The sequence below is a fragment of the Zophobas morio genome, unplaced genomic scaffold, assembly GCF_036711695.1.
Source record: "Zophobas morio isolate AGI-343-1 ecotype UQ-CSIRO unplaced genomic scaffold, CSIRO_AGI_Zmor_V1 ptg000040l, whole genome shotgun sequence".
NCBI lineage: Eukaryota > Metazoa > Arthropoda > Insecta > Coleoptera > Tenebrionidae > Zophobas > Zophobas morio.
Window position 1 is genome coordinate 1,430,910 of NW_026972145.1, and position 19,187 is coordinate 1,450,096.

Here is a 19,187-nt window from a genome sequence, read left to right on the forward strand (position 1 = left end):
CTGTAATCACCAAGTCCTTAAAATCAGCAAATCCTCAAAATACTCATGCTCAAATCTTTGAAGTTCTCAAATTCTCCAAATGTTCAAATCACCAAATCTTCATTCAAATCCTCAAATTCTTCAAATCCTCAAATCACCAAATCTCCTAATTCTATAGTCTTCAATTTTAAAAACACCGAATCCTCAAAATCATCAAATCACCAAATCCTTAAAATCCTCAATACAACAAATCCTTAAATCCTCAAAATCCCCAAATTCTCATCTCCAAAAAACACCAATTCATCAAAATTATCAAATCTTCAAAATTCTCAAACCCTTAATAATAATAATAATAGTGCTTTATTACGCCGAAAGATGTAAAGGCATTACATAAAGTACATAACAAAATATTAACATAACAATTCATATTAACATAATAGTAACAATTTGCGACATTCTTTCTTGAAGGCGTTGAGGGAGATACCAAAAAACTCTAAAGTGTTGCATTCGTTAGCAATCATCAAAACGCTATTTAGAGGCGAATGTAATGCATAATTCGTTTTATGAACTGGTATAAAAAACAGCCTAGGCGTACGAACCTTACGGATTGACACATTAAGACCTACCAACGCTAGCAATATGGGGGCTTCAATTAAACCATTTAAATCACCAAATCCTAAAAATCCTGAAAGTCGTCAAATTACCAAATCATCACCAAATTTTCAAATCACCAAATCCTCAAAAATCTCAGATTTGCAAATCACTAAATCTTCAAACGCTCAGAACACAAAACTCTCATCTGAAAGTCGCCAAATCCTCGAAATTCTCAAATCCTCCAAATATTCAAATCCTTAAAATCTCTCTATCTTCAAACTACTCAAATCCACAAATCAAATCTTCAGATTCCCAAAACAAGACCCTCAAATCATTAAATCCTGAAATCTTCATATTATCCACATCCTCAGAACCCCAAATGCTCAAATTCTTCAAATCTTCAAAACCCTCAAAATTTTCAAAACGCAAATCCTCACATCAAATTTTAAAAATCGTCGGATCCTTAAAATCCCCAAATCCTTCAAATCTTCAAAATCTGCAAATCACCAAATTCTCAAAATACTCAAATGCTAAGAACATAAAATCTTCAGACCCTCAAAATCCTTATCCTGAAGTCCCCAAATCCTCAAAACTCTCAAATCACCAAATCTTCAAATTCTGAAATCTTCATATTACTAAAATCCCCAAAACCCTGAGGTCACCAAATTTTCAAAATCCTCAAAACCCTCAAGTCCTCAAAATCCGCAGGCCAAATTTCCAAATCCTCGAAATACCTCAAATTCTACAAATCCTCAAATTCTATAAGTCACCAGATCTTCAAAACACCAAATCCTCAAAATCGTCAAATTCTCAAAACCCTCAAATCACAAAATTGTCAAGGCTTCAAAATTCCCAATCATCAAAATTTTTAAATCACCAAATCCTCAAAATTGTCAAAAATCTCAGATCGTTGTTCAATCATTAAATCCGCAAAATACTCAAACCCTTACATCAAATTCTAAAAATTCTGTAATCACCAAGTCCTTAAAATCAGCAAATCCTCAAAATACTCATGCTCAAATCTTTGCAGTTCTCAAATTCTCCAAATATTCAAATCCGCAAATCACCAAATCTTCATTCAAATCTTCAAAACACAAAATTCTTAACACCAAATCCTCAGATTCTTCAAATCTTCAAAATTCTCATGTCCTCAAAATGTTCAAATCCTCAAAACTCCAAATCCTCAGAACCCTCATGTTATCAAGTGTTCAAATCCTCATTCTCAATTCACCAAATCTTCAAAACACTCAAATTCTCAAAACTCCTTATTCTGAAATCATCAATTCCTCACAATAATCAAATCCTCAAAATACCAAAACCTAAGTCCTTGAAATCTTCACAACTCTCAAATCACCAAATCTTCAAATCCTTAAAATTCGTCGATCACCAAATCCTCAAAACAACAAATCCTTAAATCCTCAAAATCCTTAAAACCCTAAAATTATCAAATGTTCAAATCCTTATCCTCAAAAAACTTAAATCCCTAAAACACCCAATCCTCAAAGTAATCAAATCCTGAAAATCCACAAAACATCAAATCTTAAATCTCTGAACTCTCAAATCACCAAATTTTCAATTCCTCAAAATTCTCAAATGATCAAATGCTTGAAATCCCGAAATCCCCAAAATCCAGAAAACACCAAATTCTCAAAATATTCAAATTCTCAAAAAAATTAAATCTTCAAAATCCGCATTCAGCAAATCATCAAATTCTCCAAATTCTCAAAATTGTTAAAAATCTGAGATCCTCAAATCATTAAATCCACAAACTACTTAAACACCAAATCCTTAAAATCCTCAAATCGCCAAATCCTCACAACATCAAATCTTCAAAATCCTCACATCCTCAAATCGCCAAATCCTAAAAATTCTCAAATCACCAAATCCTTAAAATCCCCAAAAGCCTCAAATCTTCAAAATTTGCAAATCACCAGATCCTCAAAATACTCAAATGCTTAGAACACAAAATCCTCAATCCTTCAAAACCCTCAAAATACTAAATACTAAAATTCTAGTCTTCAAATCCCCAAAACCTTGAGATCACCAAACCTTCAAATCTTCAAGTCCTCAAAATCCGCAAATCATCAAATCTTCAAAACATAAAATCCTTAAAACACTAAATCCTCAAATTCTTCAAATGCTCAAATCACCAAATCTTCAAATTTGTAAATCCTCAAAATTCTAAAAAACACCAAATCCTGAAAATCATAAAATCCTCAAATCCTTAAAATCCCCAAAACCCTCAAATCTTCAAAATTTGCAAATCACAATACTCAAATGCTCATCCCAAAATCGCCAAATCCTCGAAATTCTCTAATCTTCCAAATATTCAAATCCTTACAATTTCCAAAGTCCTCAAGATCCGCAAATCACCAAATCTTCAAATCCCCAAATCACCGAATCTTCAAATTCTCAAATCCTTATAATTCTAAAAACATCAAATCACCAAACCTTCAAATTACCAAATCAACAAATTCTCAAAACACCAAATCCTTAAAATCCTCAGAACAACGAACCCTTAAATCCCTAAATTCCCATCTCCTCAAAACCCCAAATCCTCAGAATTCTCAAATCTTCAAAATCGTCAAATCCTCAAAACCCTTAAATTATCAAATGTTGAAATCCTCAAAACACCAAATCCTAAATGCTCAAAAGTCTTAAAATCCTCAAATCCTTAAAATCCTCAAATTACTACATCATCAAAGTAATCAAATCCTGAAAATTCGCAAAACATCAAATCTTAAGTCCTTGAATTGCTCAAATCACCAAATCTTCAAATTTTCAATTCCTTAACATTCTCAAATGATCGAATCCTTGAAATTCCCAAATCCTCAAAGTCTGAAAATCACCAAATTCTCAAAACATCAAATCTTTAAAATAATGAAATTATCAAGATACTCAAATCCTCAAAACTCCACAACCTCCTCAGTTCTTCAAATCCTCAAAATTCGTTATTTGAATTTAGCGCGCCTCTCAGTTGAACCAATGCTGCCAATAATGCTGACGTATCACCCCATTCCCCCATCCCAATGTTTTGCAACAGTGCCGCCACCACGCCATCGCGGCGACTCGGCGCACCAAACCGAACCCCGAAGAGCCTTTTCTGGCTTTTCCACCAGTTTCGCTCACTTAAAAACCCCCCAGTGGTGCCCCCCATGTGACAAAAACCCCCAGAACACCCAGTGTTCCCACATTTACTCGAATGTGACTCCCCACCCTTCGAGGTTATGTCAACCATGGGGGCCGCCCCCGGCCTGCTCGACCTCCCCGAAGAGGTAATCTGCGAGATATTCCGCTTCGTGGACGCCACCGCCCTCTACCTCCTATCAAAGTAAGTCCCCCCCAATCTCTGCACGAATAACCCCAATTTCCAGGACTTGCACCCACCTGGAGTACATAATCCGCAATAACGTAAGTCTGTGGAGATTCATCGACGCCCGCCGTAGCCCCAACAGCAAGGAGAAAATTTGTTATTGTTTAGATCGGTGCTACGACGACGGCAAGACCTGGACCCACACTCTCCTCTTCCGCGGCGACAACAAACGGGAAATCCTCCTCCCGACCACGATCCTGCCCAGAATCGGGACTTTCGCGAATCTGGCGGTCTTGGCGTGCGAGAAGCTGTTCATCAACGGGAAACTAGTATAAAAAAGTGTGAAAGTCGGCTTCGAGTGACGAGTTTGTTTTAGTATAATGTGATGACGTTCCCGTCGCAGCTGCAGGAGTTTAGCCTGCGCAAGACGCAGGTGTCGTGCCCGTTGAAGTTTTTCCAAGGCTCGGGGCAGCACTTCAACAAGTTGCGGGTGCTGATTTTGGACGAGTGCGACTGGTTGACGAGTACGGCGTTCATGCCTATCGCTAAGTACCCCAATTTGGAGATTTTGTCGGTTTATAAGTGCAACAACATCGAGAACTCGATAGCGTACTTGAGCATGGCGGGACAGGGGTTTAAGTCGTTGAAGATCTTTGATGCGAGATTATCACGTAATTTTGTTGTTGTTGTGGGGTGAATTTAGTTTGATTTTTGTGTTTCAGCCCTCGGTAATGCTCTGATTCGGGCTATTTATAGGCTGCAGTCTTTATTGGCGATTTATTTACAGAATAAAGATGTTAGTTATAAAATGGATTACTTTAGGAGGAAGCTGGAGATCGCGGAAGGAAACCCAGCTCGGGATTTTTTAGATGAAGAGGAATTCACGATAGCTGAAGTAGAAGAAGACAGTCTGAGACTGAATTGTGAGGAAAATGAGATGCTAGATGATAATGGTCTTATAGATTATTTGACAGTTCCTAGCGGTAACAAAGAAGCGCAGTTGCCGCAAAGCCTGCTTTATTTTGACCCGTACAACCCATGCACTTGTGGGTTCGACGACCCCCAAAAATGGAAAAAGCAGTGTAAGTTGGACCATTGTTTAAGTATATTATAGTTGGACAACCTATACAGACAATCGCTTTCCCATGTAGAAAAGAATGAATATATATTTTACATCTCACTCGCTTCACTATGAAGTGGCGGTACCTTACGAAAGGGGGTAAAAATAGTCCGTAAGCACGTAATGTCGATAAGGTAGTAAACGGACGTATTAATCAGTACGTTGTACGGGGAGCAGTCACAAAATAAGCAAACGTACGTGTTGAAGACTTTACTGTAATATATGTATATGTAGTGCATACCTGTAGTAGTAGTTTTCAGTTCTCTATATTTCAATTTTTCAATTTTCGGAATTTTTAAATTTTCGATTGTCCATTTTTTTTTTATTTTTCGATTTTCCAATTTTTCGATGTTTCGATTTTTGAATTAACCGATTGTTCAATTTCTCGATTTTTAAATTTTAGATTTTCCAATTTTAATTTTTTTGATTTTTTTATGTTTCGATTTCTCGATTTTACGATGTTTCAATGATACGATTTCTCAATTTTTGTCCTCTTCAATTTACGGTTTTTAAATATTTCGATTTTTCAATTTTTCAAATTTTCACGTTTCTAAATTTTCAGTTTGCCGATTTCTAAAGTATTTTTTTCATTTGTCCATTTCTGGATTTCCTAAAGTTTCGATTTTTCACGTCTTCAATTCCTCAATTTTTCGATTTTTTAAGATTACGATTTTTCAATTTTGCTTTTTTAGATTTTCGATTTCTCAATTTTCCAATTTTTTAATTTCTCAATTTTTTGAATATTTCTTTCAGTTATGAGATTTTTCAATATTTCAATTTTTCGATTTTTTGAATTTTAATTTTTGATTTTCCAGTTTTTCTTTTTTAAAATTTTTCGATTATTCAATTCTTTAATTTCTCAATTTATCGAATTCAGATGTTTCGTTGTTTTGATTGTTCAATTTCTCAATTTTCCAATTTTTAACTTTCCTTTTCGGCCTCCGACTCCTCAATTTCTCGATCCTCCGATTTTTCGATTTCTCGAAGTCTCAGTTTTTGAATTTTTCGATGTTTCGATTTTTGGATTTCTCGGTTTTTCGATTTTTTTCTTGTGAGCTTTTCAATTTCTGGATTTTCTAATTTTTCAATACCCCGATTTTTCAATTTTTCAAATTGAATTGGATCTCTCGATTCTTCAATTTTACGATATTTTAATTATTCATTGTTTTAAATTTTAGTTTTTTGGATTTCTCGATTTTTTGACTTTTTAGTTCTTCAGTATTTAAATTTTTGAATTTTTCATATTTTTGCGTTAAATTTTCAGTTTTCTGATTTCTCAATTAATCTATTTTTGATTTTCCCACTTCTCAAAGTTCCGATTTTTCAGTTCTTCAATTCTTCGATTTTTCGACTTCGCTTTATTGGTTTGTCGATTTCTCAATTTTTGGATATTTCTTTCAGTTTTGATATTTTTCAATACTTCGATTCTTTCATTTTTCGACTTCTAGATTTTTCTATTTTTTATTTTTGGATTTTCAGTTTTTTGTTTTTTATTTCAATTTCTCAATTTTTCAACTTTTTCATGTTTTAATTTTTAAATTTCTAGATTTTTCAGTTTCTCGAGTTTCCAGTTCTATATTTTAATTTTTTAAATTTACGAATGTTTAAATTTTTTTAGATCTCAATTCATTGAGATTCGGATGTTTCGATGTTTTGATTATTCAATCTCCCGCTTTATCAATTTTTTCATATTTAAGTTTTCGATTTTTCGATTTTGGCCTACTTCGGTTTCTCAATTTTTTGATTTTTCGACTTCTCGATTTTTCGACTTCTCGATTTATTTTGTCTTTTGATTTTTCGATTTCTCGATGTCTCAATTTTTGAATTTTACAATGTTTCGATTTTTCGATTTGTTGGTTTTTCGATTTTTTGCTTTTCGGTTTCTCGATTTTTCGATGTTTCGATTTTTGATTTACCTGATTTTTCAATTGTCCAATTTTTTAAATTCTCGACTTCTCGATTCGTTGATTTTTCAGTTTTTCGATTATTAAATTTTAGATTTTTATTTTTTTTTGATTTTTTGATGTTTGGATTTCTCCATTTTTTCAGTTTTAGGATATTTTAAGTTTTCAATGTTTTAAATTTTAGATTTTTCGATTTTTTAGTTCTTCAATATTTTTTAATTTTTCAAATTTTGACGTTTCTGAATTTTTAGTTTTCGGATTTCTCGATTAATCTATTTTTTTATATTCCCATTTCTTCACTTCCTAAAGTTTCGATTTTTCAGTTCTTCAGTTCTTCAATTTTTCGGATATTCAGGTTTTTGATTTTTCAATTTTTTGATTTTTTAAGTTTGCGATTTTTAGACTCTGCTTTTTTGACTTTTTTGTTTCTTAATTTTTAATTTCCTAATTTTTTGATATTTCGTTCAATTTTGTGATTTTTCAGTTTTTCGATTTCTCAATTTTAACTTTTCAATTTTTGAAATTATTAATTTTTTTCGATTTTTTGAGTTTTCAGTTCTCTATATTTCAATTTTTCAATTTTCGGAATTTTTAAATTTTCGATTGTCCAATTTTTTTTATTTTTCGATTTTCCAATTTTTCGATGTTTCGATTTTTGAATTAACCGATTGTTCAATTTCTCGATTTTTAAATTTTAGATTTTCCAATTTTAACTTTTTTGATTTTTTTATGTTTCGATTTCTCGATTTTACGATGTTTCAATGATACGATTTCTCAATTTTTGTCCTCTTCAATTTTACGGTTTTTAAATATTTCGATTTTTCAATTTTTCAAATTTTCACGTTTCTAAATTTTCAGTTTGCCGATTTCTAAAGTATTTTTTTTATTTGTCCATTTCTGGATTTCCTAAAGTTTCGATTTTTCACGTCTTCAATTCCTCAATTTTTCGATTTTTTAAGATTACGATTTTTCAATTTTGCTTTTTTAGATTTTCGATTTCTCAATTTTCCAATTTTTTAATTTCTCAATTTTTTGAATATTTCTTTCAGTTATGAGATTTTTCAATATTTCAATTTTTCGATTTTTTGAATTTTAATTTTTGATTTTCCAGTTTTTCTTTTTTAAAATTTTTCGATTATTCAATTCTTTAATTTCTCAATTTATCGAATTCAGATGTTTCGTTGTTTTGATTGTTCAATTTCTCAATTTTCCAATTTTTAACTTTCCTTTTCGGCCTCCGACTCCTCAATTTCTCGATCCTCCGATTTTTCGATTTCTCGAAGTCTCAGTTTTTGAATTTTTCGATGTTTCGATTTTTGGATTTCTCGGTTTTTCGATTTTTTTCTTGTGAGCTTTTCAATTTCTGGATTTTCTAATTTTTCAATACCCCGATTTTTCAATTTTTCAAATTGAATTGGATCTCTCGATTCTTCAATTTTACGATATTTTAATTATTCATTGTTTTAAATTTTAGTTTTTTGGATTTCTCGATTTTTTGACTTTTTAGTTCTTCAGTATTTAAATTTTTGAATTTTTCATATTTTTGCGTTAAATTTTCAGTTTTCTGATTTCTCAATTAATCTATTTTTGATTTTCCCACTTCTCAAAGTTCCGATTTTTCAGTTCTTCAATTCTTCGATTTTTCGACTTCGCTTTATTGGTTTGTCGATTTCTCAATTTTTGGATATTTCTTTCAGTTTTGATATTTTTCAATACTTCGATTCTTTCATTTTTCGACTTCTAGATTTTTCTATTTTTTATTTTTGGATTTTCAGTTTTTTGTTTTTTATTTCAATTTCTCAATTTTTCAACTTTTTCATGTTTTAATTTTTAAATTTCTAGATTTTTCAGTTTCTCGAGTTTCCAGTTCTATATTTTAATTTTTTAAATTTACGAATGTTTAAATTTTTTTAGATCTCAATTCATTGAGATTCGGATGTTTCGATGTTTTGATTATTCAATCTCCCGCTTTATCAATTTTTTCATATTTAAGTTTTCGATTTTTCGATTTTGGCCTACTTCGGTTTCTCAATTTTTTGATTTTTCGACTTCTCGATTTTTCGACTTCTCGATTTATTTTGTCTTTTGATTTTTCGATTTCTCGATGTCTCAATTTTTGAATTTTACAATGTTTCGATTTTTCGATTTGTTGGTTTTTCGATTTTTTGCTTTTCGGTTTCTCGATTTTTCGATGTTTCGATTTTTGATTTACCTGATTTTTCAATTGTCCAATTTTTTAAATTCTCGACTTCTCGATTCGTTGATTTTTCAGTTTTTCGATTATTAAATTTTAGATTTTTATTTTTTTTTGATTTTTTGATGTTTGGATTTCTCCATTTTTTCAGTTTTAGGATATTTTAAGTTTTCAATGTTTTAAATTTTAGATTTTTCGATTTTTTAGTTCTTCAATATTTTTTAATTTTTCAAATTTTGACGTTTCTGAATTTTTAGTTTTCGGATTTCTCGATTAATCTATTTTTTTATATTCCCATTTCTTCACTTCCTAAAGTTTCGATTTTTCAGTTCTTCAGTTCTTCAATTTTTCGGATATTCAGGTTTTTGATTTTTCAATTTTTTGATTTTTTAAGTTTGCGATTTTTAGACTCTGCTTTTTTGACTTTTTTGTTTCTTAATTTTTAATTTCCTAATTTTTTGATATTTCGTTCAATTTTGTGATTTTTCAGTTTTTCGATTTCTCAATTTTAACTTTTCAATTTTTGAAATTATTAATTTTTTTCGATTTTTTGAGTTTTCAGTTCTCTATATTTCAATTTTTCAATTTTCGGAATTTTTAAATTTTCGATTGTCCAATTTTTTTTATTTTTCGATTTTCCAATTTTTCGATGTTTCGATTTTTGAATTAACCGATTGTTCAATTTCTCGATTTTTAAATTTTAGATTTTCCAATTTTAACTTTTTTGATTTTTTTATGTTTCGATTTCTCGATTTTACGATGTTTCAATGATACGATTTCTCAATTTTTGTCCTCTTCAATTTTACGGTTTTTAAATATTTCGATTTTTCAATTTTTCAAATTTTCACGTTTCTAAATTTTCAGTTTGCCGATTTCTAAAGTATTTTTTTTATTTGTCCATTTCTGGATTTCCTAAAGTTTCGATTTTTCACGTCTTCAATTCCTCAATTTTTCGATTTTTTAAGATTACGATTTTTCAATTTTGCTTTTTTAGATTTTCGATTTCTCAATTTTCCAATTTTTTAATTTCTCAATTTTTTTAATATTTCTTTCAGTTATGAGATTTTTCAATATTTCAATTTTTCGATTTTTTGAATTTTTATTTTTGATTTTCCAGTTTTTCTTTTTTAAAATTTTTCGATTATTCAATTCTTTAATTTCTCAATTTATCGAATTCAGATGTTTCGTTGTTTTGATTGTTCAATTTCTCAATTTTCCAATTTTTAACTTTCCTTTTCGGCCTCCGACTCCTCAATTTCTCGATCCTCCGATTTTTCGATTTCTCGAAGTCTCAGTTTTTGAATTTTTCGATGTTTCGATTTTTGGATTTCTCGGTTTTTCGATTTTTTTCTTTTGAGCTTTTCAATTTCTGGATTTTCTAATTTTTCAATACCCCGATTTTTCAATTTTTCAAATTGAATTGGATCTCTCGATTCTTCAATTTTGCGATATTTTAATTATTCATTGTTTTAAATTTTAGTTTTTTGGATTTCTCGATTTTTTGACTTTTCAGTTCTTCAGTACTTAAATTTTTGAATTTTTCAAATTTTTGCGTTACATTTTCAGTTTTCTGATTTCTCAATTAATCTATTTTTGATTTTCCCACTTCTCAAAGTTTCGATTTTTCAGTTCTTCAAGTCTTCGATTTTTCGACTTCGCTTTATTGGTTTGTCGATTTCTCAATTTTTGGATATTTCTTTCAGTTTTGATATTTTTCAATACTTCGATTCTTTCATTTTTCGACTTCTAGATTTTTCTATTTTTTATTTTTGGATTTTCAGTTTTTTGTTTTTTATTTAAATTTCTCAATTTTTCAACTTTTTCATATTTTAATTTTTTAATTTCTAGATTTTTCAGTTTCTCGAGTTTCCAGTTCTATATTTTAATTTTTTAAATTTACGAATGTTTAAATTTTTTTAGATCTCAATTCATTGAGATTCGGATGTTTATTCAATCTCTCGCTTTATCAATTTTTCCATATTTAAGTTTTCGATTTTTCGACTCCTCAATTTTTTTTGTCTTTTGATTTTTCGATTTCTCGATGTCTCAATTTTTGAATTTTACAATGTTTCGATTTTTCGATGTGTTGGTTTTTCGATTTTTTGCTTTTCGGTTTCTCGATTTTTCGATGTTTCGATTTTTGATTTATCCGATTTTTCAATTGTCCAATTTTTTAAATTCTCGACTTCTCGATTCGTTGATTTTTCAGTTTTTCGATTAATAAATTTTAGATTTTTATTTTAATTTTTGATTTTTTGATCTTTGGATTTCTCCATTTTTCAGTTTTAGGATATTTTAACTTTTCAATGTTTTAAATTTTAGATTTTTCGATTTTTAAGTTCTTAATATTTTTTTATTTTTCAAATTTTGACGTTTCTGAATTTTTAGTTTTCGGATTTCTCAATTAATCTATTTTTTTATATTCCCATTTCTCCACTTCCTTAAGTTTCGATTTTTCAGTTCTTCAGTTCTTCAATTTTTCGATTATTCAGGTTTTTGATTTTTCAATTTTTTGATTTTTTAAGTTTGCGATTTTTAGACTCTGCTTTTTTGACTTTTTTGTTTCTCAATTTTTTAATTTCCTAATTGTTTGATATTTCGTCCAATTTTGTGATTTTTCAGTTTTTCGATTTCTCAATTTTAACTTTTCAATTTTTGAAATTATTAATTTTTTTCGATTTTTTGAGTTTTCAGTTCTCTATATTTCAATTTTTCAATTTTCGGAATTTTTAAATTTTCGATTGTCCAATTTTTTTTTATTTTTCGATTTTCCAATTTTTCGATGTTTCGATTTTTGAATTAACCGATTGTTCAATTTCTCGATTTTTAAATTTTAGATTTTCCAATTTTAATTTTTTTGATTTTTTTATGTTTCGATTTCTCGATTTTACGATGTTTCAATGATACGATTTCTCAATTTTTGTCCTCTTCAATTTTACGGTTTTTAAATATTTCGATTTTTCAATTTTTCAAATTTTCACGTTTCTAAATTTTCAAAAATTTCAAAATTGAAAAATCAAAAACCTGAATATCCGAAAAATTGAAGAACTGAAGAACTGAAAAATCGAAACTTTAGGAAGTGAAGAAATGGGAATATAAAAAAATAGATTAATCGAGAATCCGAAAACTAAAAATTCAGAAACGTCAAAATTTGAAAAATAAAACGTCAAAATTTGAAAAATAAAAAAATATTGAACTAAAAAATCTAAAAATCTAAAATTTAAAACATTGAAAACTTAAAATATCCTAAAACTGAAAAATGGAGAAATCCAAACATCAAAAAATAAAAAAAAAAATAAAAATTAAAATCTAAAATTTAATAATCGAAAAACTGAAAAATCAACGAATCGAGAAGTCTAGAATTTAAAAAATTGGACAATTGAAAAATCGGATAAATCAAAAATCGAAACATCGAAAAATCGCGAAACCGAAAAGCAAAAAATCGAAAAACCAACAAATCGAAAAATCGAAACATTGTAAAATTCAAAAATTGAGACATCGAGAAATCGAAAAATCAAAATACAAAAAAAATCGAGGAGTCGAAAAATCGAAAACTTAAATATGGAAAAATTGATAAGCGAGAGATTGAATAATCAAAACATCGAAACATCCGAATCTCAATGAATTGAGATCTAAAAAAATTTAAACATTCGTAAATTTAAAAAATTAAAATATAGAACTGGAAACTCGAGAAACTGAAAAATCTAGAAATTTAAAAATTAAAACATGAAAAAGTTGAAAAATTGAGAAATTGAAATAAAAAACAAAAAACTGAAAATCCAAAAATAAAAAATAGAAAAATCTAGAAGTCGAAAAATGAAAGAATCGGAGTATTGAAAAATATCAAAACCGAAAGAAATATCCAAAAATTGAGAAATCGACAAACCAATAAACCGAAGTCGAAAAATCGAAGAATTGAAGAACTGAAGAATCGAAACTTTGAGAAGTGGGAAAATCAAAAATAGATTAATTGAGAAATCAGAAAACTGAAAATTTAACGCAAAAATTTGAAAAATTCAAAAATTTAAATACTGAAGAACTGAAAAGTCAAAAAATCGAGAAATCGAAAAAACTAAAATTTAAAACAATGAATAATTAAAATATCGCAAAATTGAAGAATCGAGAGATCCAATTCAGATTGAAAAATTGAAAAATCGGGGCATTGAAAAATTGGAAAATCCAGAAATTGAAAAGCTCAAAAGAAAAAAATCGAAAAACCGAGAAATCCAAAAATCGAAACATCGAAAAATTCAAAAACTGAGACTTCGAGAAATCGAAAAATCGGAGGATCGAGAAATTGAGGAGTCGGAAGCCGAAAAGGAAAGTTAAAAATTGAAAAATTGAGAAATGAACAATCAAAACAACGAAACATCTGAATTCGATAAATTGAGAAATTAAAAAATTGAATAATCGAAAATTTTTAAAAAAGAAAAAACTTGAAAATCAAAAATTAAAATTCAAAAAATCGAAAAATTGAAATATTGAAAAATCTCATAACTGAAAGAAATATTCAAAAAATTGAGAAATTAAAAAATTGGAAAATTGAGAAATCGAAAATCTAAAAAAGCAAAATTGAAAAATCGTAATCTTAAAAAATCGAAAAATTGAGGAATTGAAGATGTGAAAAATCGAAACTTTAGGAAATCCAGAAATGGACAAATAAAAAAAATACTTTAGAAATCGGCAAACTGAAAATTTAGAAACGTGAAAATTTGAAAAATTGAAAAATCGAAATATTTAAAAACCGTAAAATTGAAGAGGACAAAAATTGAGAAATCGTATCATTGAAACATCGTAAAATCCAGAAATCGAAACATAAAAAAATCAAAAAAATTAAAATTGGAAAATCTAAAATTTAAAAATCGAGAAATTGAACAATCGGTTAATTCAAAAATCGAAACATCGAAAAATTGGAAAATCGAAAATAAAAAAAAATTGGACAATCGAAAATTTAAAAATTCCGAAAATTGAGAAATTGAAATATAGAGAACTGAAAACTCAAAAAATCGAAAAAAATTAATAATTTCAAAAATTGAAAAGTTAAAATTGAGAAATCGAAAAACTGAAAAATCTCAAAATTGGACGAAATATCAAACAATTAGGAAATTAAAAAATTGAGAAACAAAAAAGTCAAAAAAGCAGAGTCTAAAAATCGCAAACTTAAAAAATCGAAAAATTGAAAAATCAAAAACCTGAATAATCGAAAAATTGAAGAACTGAAAAATCGAAACTTTAGGAAGTGGAGAAATGGGAATATAAAAAAATAGATTAATTGAGAAATCCCAAAACTAAAAATTCAGAAACGTCAAAATTTGAAAAATAAAAAAATATTAAGAACTGAAAAATCGAAAAATTAAAACATTGAAAAGTTAAAATATCCTAAAACTGAAAAATGGAGAAATCCAAACATCAAAAAATCAAAAATAAAAATAAAAATCTAAAATTTAATAATCGAAAAACTGAAAAATCAACGAATCGAGAAGTCGAGAATTTAAAAAATTGGACAATTGAAAAATCGGATAAATCAAAAATCGAAACATCGAAAAATCGAGAAACCGAAAAGCAAAAAATCGAAAAACCAACAAATCGAAAAATCGAAACATTGTAAAATTCAAAAATTGAGACATCAAAAAATCGAAAAAAATTAATAATTTCAAAAATTGAAAAGTTAAAATTGAGAAATCGAAAAACTGAAAAATCTCAAAATTGGACGAAATATCAAACAATTAGGAAATTAAAAAATTGAGAAACAAAAAAGTCAAAAAAGCAGAGTCTAAAAATCGCAAACTTAAAAAATCGAAAAATTGAAAAATCAAAAACCTGAATAATCGAAAAATTGAAGAACTGAAAAATCGAAACTTTAGGAAGTGGAGAAATGGGAATATAAAAAAATAGATTAATTGAGAAATCCCAAAACTAAAAATTCAGAAACGTCAAAATTTGAAAAATAAAAAAATATTAAGAACTGAAAAATCGAAAAATTAAAACATTGAAAAGTTAAAATATCCTAAAACTGAAAAATGGAGAAATCCAAACATCAAAAAATCAAAAATAAAAATAAAAATCTAAAATTTAATAATCGAAAAACTGAAAAATCAACGAATCGAGAAGTCGAGAATTTAAAAAATTGGACAATTGAAAAATCGGATAAATCAAAAATCGAAACATCGAAAAATCGAGAAACCGAAAAGCAAAAAATCGAAAAACCAACAAATCGAAAAATCGAAACATTGTAAAATTCAAAAATTGAGACATCGAGAAATCGAAAAATCAAAAAATTGAGATCTAAAAAAATTTAAACATTCGTAAATTTAAAAAATTAAAATATAGAACTGGAAACTCGAGAAACTGAAAAATCTAGAAATTTAAAAATTAAAACATGAAAAAGTTGAAAAATTGAGAAATTGAAATAAAAAACAAAAAACTGAAAATCCAAAAATAAAAAATAGAAAAATCTAGAAGTCGAAAAATGAAAGAATCGGAGTATTGAAAAATATCAAAACTGAAAGAAATATCCAAAAATTGAGAAATCGACAAACCAATAAAGCGAAGTCGAAAAATCGAAGAATTGAAGAACTGAAAAATCGAAACTTTGAGAAGTGGGAAAATCAAAAATAGATTAATTGAGAAATCAGAAAACTGAAAATTTAACGCAAAAATTAGAAAAATTCAAAAATTTAAATACTGAAGAACTGAAAAGTAAAAAAATCGAGAAATCGAAAAAACTAAAATTTAAAACAATGAATAATTAAAATATCGCAAAATTGAAGAATCGAGAGATCCAATTCAATTTGAAAAATTGAAAAATCGGGGCATTGAAAAATTGGAAAATCCAGAAATTGAAAAGCTCAAAAGAAAAAAATCGAAAAACCGAGAAATCCAAAAATCGAAACATCGAAAAATTCAAAAACTGAGACTTCGAGAAATCGAAATATCGGAGGATCGAGAAATTGAGGAGTCGGAAGCCGAAAAGGAAAGTTAAAAATTGGAAAATTGAGAAATTGAACAATCAAAACAACGAAACATCTGAATTCGATAAATTGAGAAATTAAAGAATTGAATAATCGAAAAATTTTAAAAAAGAAAAACTGGAAAATCAAAAATTAAAATTCAAAGAATCGAAAAATTGAAATATTGAAAAATCTCATAACTGAAAGAAATATTAAAAAAATTGAGAAATTAAAAAATTGGAAAATTGAGAAATCGAAAATCTAAAAAAGCAAAATTGAAAAATCGTAATCTTAAAAAATCGAAAAATTGAAGACGTGAAAAATCGAAACTTTAGGAAATCCAGAAATGGACAAATAAAAAAATACTTTAGAAATCGGCAAACTGAAAATTTAGAAACGTGAAAATTTGAAAAATTGAAAAATCGAAATATTTAAAAACCGTAAAATTGAAGAGGACAAAAATTGAGAAATCGTATCATTGAAACATCGTAAGATTGAGAAATCGAAAAATAAAAAAATCGAGAAATAGAAAATTTAAGGAATGGGTGAATCGGAAAAGCCCAAAATTGAAATATTGAAAAATTGAGACATTTAAAGTTGAAAAATCGAGAAATCGACAAGCCGAAAAATCCCAATAGCGTATTTAGGTATAAATCACAAGATCAGGACTATTCTACTTTTTAAAATTTAAATACATAACATTATAAAAGTTTGTGTCAGTCTTCAGATATAGTCAAATGAAAATATGGGTCAAATTCATTTAAATTCAATTCTTTCTTATCACGTTACAACACGTTGCTTCATATTTTTTATGTCAAGTATATTTTCATATTTTGTACATATATGTTTATACACATTACTGTTTACGGAACAATGTTAATTATGGATTTATGGATAACTCCTCGTATAAGAGCAGAGTGAAGGGTGTTTGCCTTTGCTAATGTTTGATGGCGCCATCTGATTTAGAGTAAAATAAATCTAATACGTTGGCTCACTGTAGTGAAAATGCGCGTTGACGAAAAATTTGTCCCACGCCCCCTGGATTCCTTGTCCTAAAGCTCACTATTTAGGCGAAGTAAAATTTGTATTAGGTTGTCCAACTATAATATACTTAAACAATGGTTGGACCCATAACCATAGAAACAATTGAACGATTTTTTTCTAATAGGTGACTCCCCGTTTGACGACGACGACGACGACGACGACGACGACGACGACGACAACGGTTACAGGAACAACAAACGCCTCCTCAAGTCAAAAATCACCAAAACCGCCCAACTACTCCAAATGTGCGACACAAACAACTACAGTCGGTGGCTTCCGGACACCAACCGCCCCCAGCACCACGCAGACACCCTCAGATCCTTCCTGGAGTCGGAAGCCGCCACCTCCATGGGGAACGTCCACATCTGCATGAACATCTCAGTGGGGCCTCAATCCTCCCAACGGTAATCCCCCAGTCCTAAAACTAAACTAAATAATAAAAAAATCGTAGGTTCATCTACAGTTGCGGCAGCTCTAACGACAAGTCGGACGAGCCCCCAGCGAAGCGCGCTCGTACCGAGGAGCCCGTGGCGGGCCCCAGCGGGCTCAACCCCAGTCACTCGGACTCGGAGACCGACGAGCCCCCGGTGAAGGGCCAGCGGCCGCCGACGCCCCACCCCGACGCCGGCATGAACAGCCCCGAGAACGTGGTCTACAAGATCGTGTTCGAGGACGCCCCCATCGTCCACATCGAGAACATCAGGGACGTCAATAAGAACATGAAAGTGTCGCTGCGGCGGCTGTCGCTCCGGGGGCACAAGAAAATCACCAATACGACGCTGCAGTACATCGCGGATTTGGATTTGGATTTGTTGGATCTGACGTACACGAGCGTCACCTATGACGCGATTCAGAAATATTTGCAGAGCCATCCGCTGTGTCGGATCGTGCACGAGAGATTTTGTACTTGCTTACCCAATTTGCATTTTTAGGGGGTTTATTAGAGTCGTGTGAGGATACTTTTATAATAAATTATTTATTGTGTAGGGGGCTGGTGTTTGAATTGGAACCCGCGGGCGGCGAGGTCGGTGCGCGCCGCCTGGATTTCCTCTTGTAACTGGGCGGCGGCTTTGTCGCAGTTGTTGAACGTGCACACCCTGTAGAGGACCACGGTGGCGGCGTACACCTTGAAATTTAATAAGTGTGATAAGGCGACATAACCTCACTTTTACTTACCCCGAATAGAGCGACAAAAATCACCGGTGAGTACAAGATTAGAGTCGGGTTGAAGTTCGTTTCCACTTTATTGGTGACTAGGGACAGCCAAATCGCCCCTAAAGCCCCAAACACGGCCAACCACTCCACTAATTTAGTCATTTCTGTTTTCTAGGTTATGTCGCACTTGCTAGTCTGTGTTGACCATAGATTAATATAGATGCGACAAACAGGCTGATTTTGCAAAACCACCTTTATTGACATTTGAGTTGTCAACCGCCAGACAAGCGCCAAATTTAAATAGTAATAGTAATTTTGGAAACACTGTGTTCTATTTTGTATGAATTTTTAAATGTTTTTAGTGACAATTTTTGTGGTTGTTTTCGATACACTGTATGATATTAACAGTGAGAAAAAAAAAATAAAAACTAAAATAATCGAAAATTCGAAAATCGAAAATCTAAAACCGGGAAGTCGAAAAATCGAAAAATAGAGCAATCGACAAACAAAAAGTTAAAAGTCGAAAAATTGGAAAATCAAAAACCTGAAAAATCAAAAAATTAAAGAACTGAAGAACAGGAAAATCCAAACGCTCGTAGGTCAGGAAATGGGAAAATCAAAACATCGATTAATTGAAAAATCGAAAAATTGAGAGTTTATGAAAGTCAAATTTGAAAAATTAAAAAAATCGAAAATTTGACAAAATGACAATTGAAAAACAGAAAACCCAAAACGGGGAAGTCGAAAAATCAAAAGATTAAGAAATCGAAACATTTGAAAAATTCGAAAACTTGAAAAATTTAAATATAATCTAAAATTTACAAATCGAAAAAGTAAAATAACCAACAAATCGAAAAATCCAGGAGTCAAAAATCCTAAAACTGAGGTATCTAAAAACTGAAAAATGAAAGAAAAACTGAAAAATGGAAAGAAG

At 29.9% G+C, this 19,187-nt stretch overlaps 2 protein-coding genes across 4 annotated transcripts; one reads left to right on the plus strand and one right to left on the minus strand.

Moving 5' to 3' along the window:
- Positions 1-3,498: 3,498 nt before the first annotated feature.
- LOC135140518 (uncharacterized) lies at positions 3,499-18,084 on the plus strand. Of its 3 annotated transcripts, none has more exons than XM_064071106.1 (7): positions 3,499-3,904; positions 3,948-4,215; positions 4,263-4,557; positions 4,609-4,809; positions 4,861-4,968; positions 17,223-17,502; positions 17,550-18,084. In XM_064071106.1, exons 1-7 carry the CDS (start codon positions 3,801-3,803, stop codon positions 18,028-18,030), a joined length of 1,737 nt encoding a protein of 578 aa, XP_063927176.1. In that variant the 5' UTR covers positions 3,499-3,800; the 3' UTR covers positions 18,031-18,084. The 3 variants fall into 3 exon arrangements, with proteins under 3 accessions (XP_063927176.1, XP_063927175.1, XP_063927177.1); XM_064071107.1 differs by having other exon boundaries at positions 3,500-3,904; positions 3,948-3,984; positions 4,055-4,215; positions 4,609-4,968; XM_064071105.1 differs by having other exon boundaries at positions 4,609-4,968.
- Positions 18,018-18,495, minus strand: LOC135140519 (dolichol-phosphate mannosyltransferase subunit 3). The gene is made up of 2 exons (XM_064071108.1): positions 18,275-18,495; positions 18,018-18,224 (listed from the first exon to the last, which is right to left on the minus strand). Exons 1-2 carry the CDS (start codon positions 18,413-18,415, stop codon positions 18,075-18,077), a joined length of 291 nt encoding a protein of 96 aa, XP_063927178.1. The 5' UTR covers positions 18,416-18,495; the 3' UTR covers positions 18,018-18,074.
- Between the last annotated feature and the right edge of the window lie 692 nt (positions 18,496-19,187).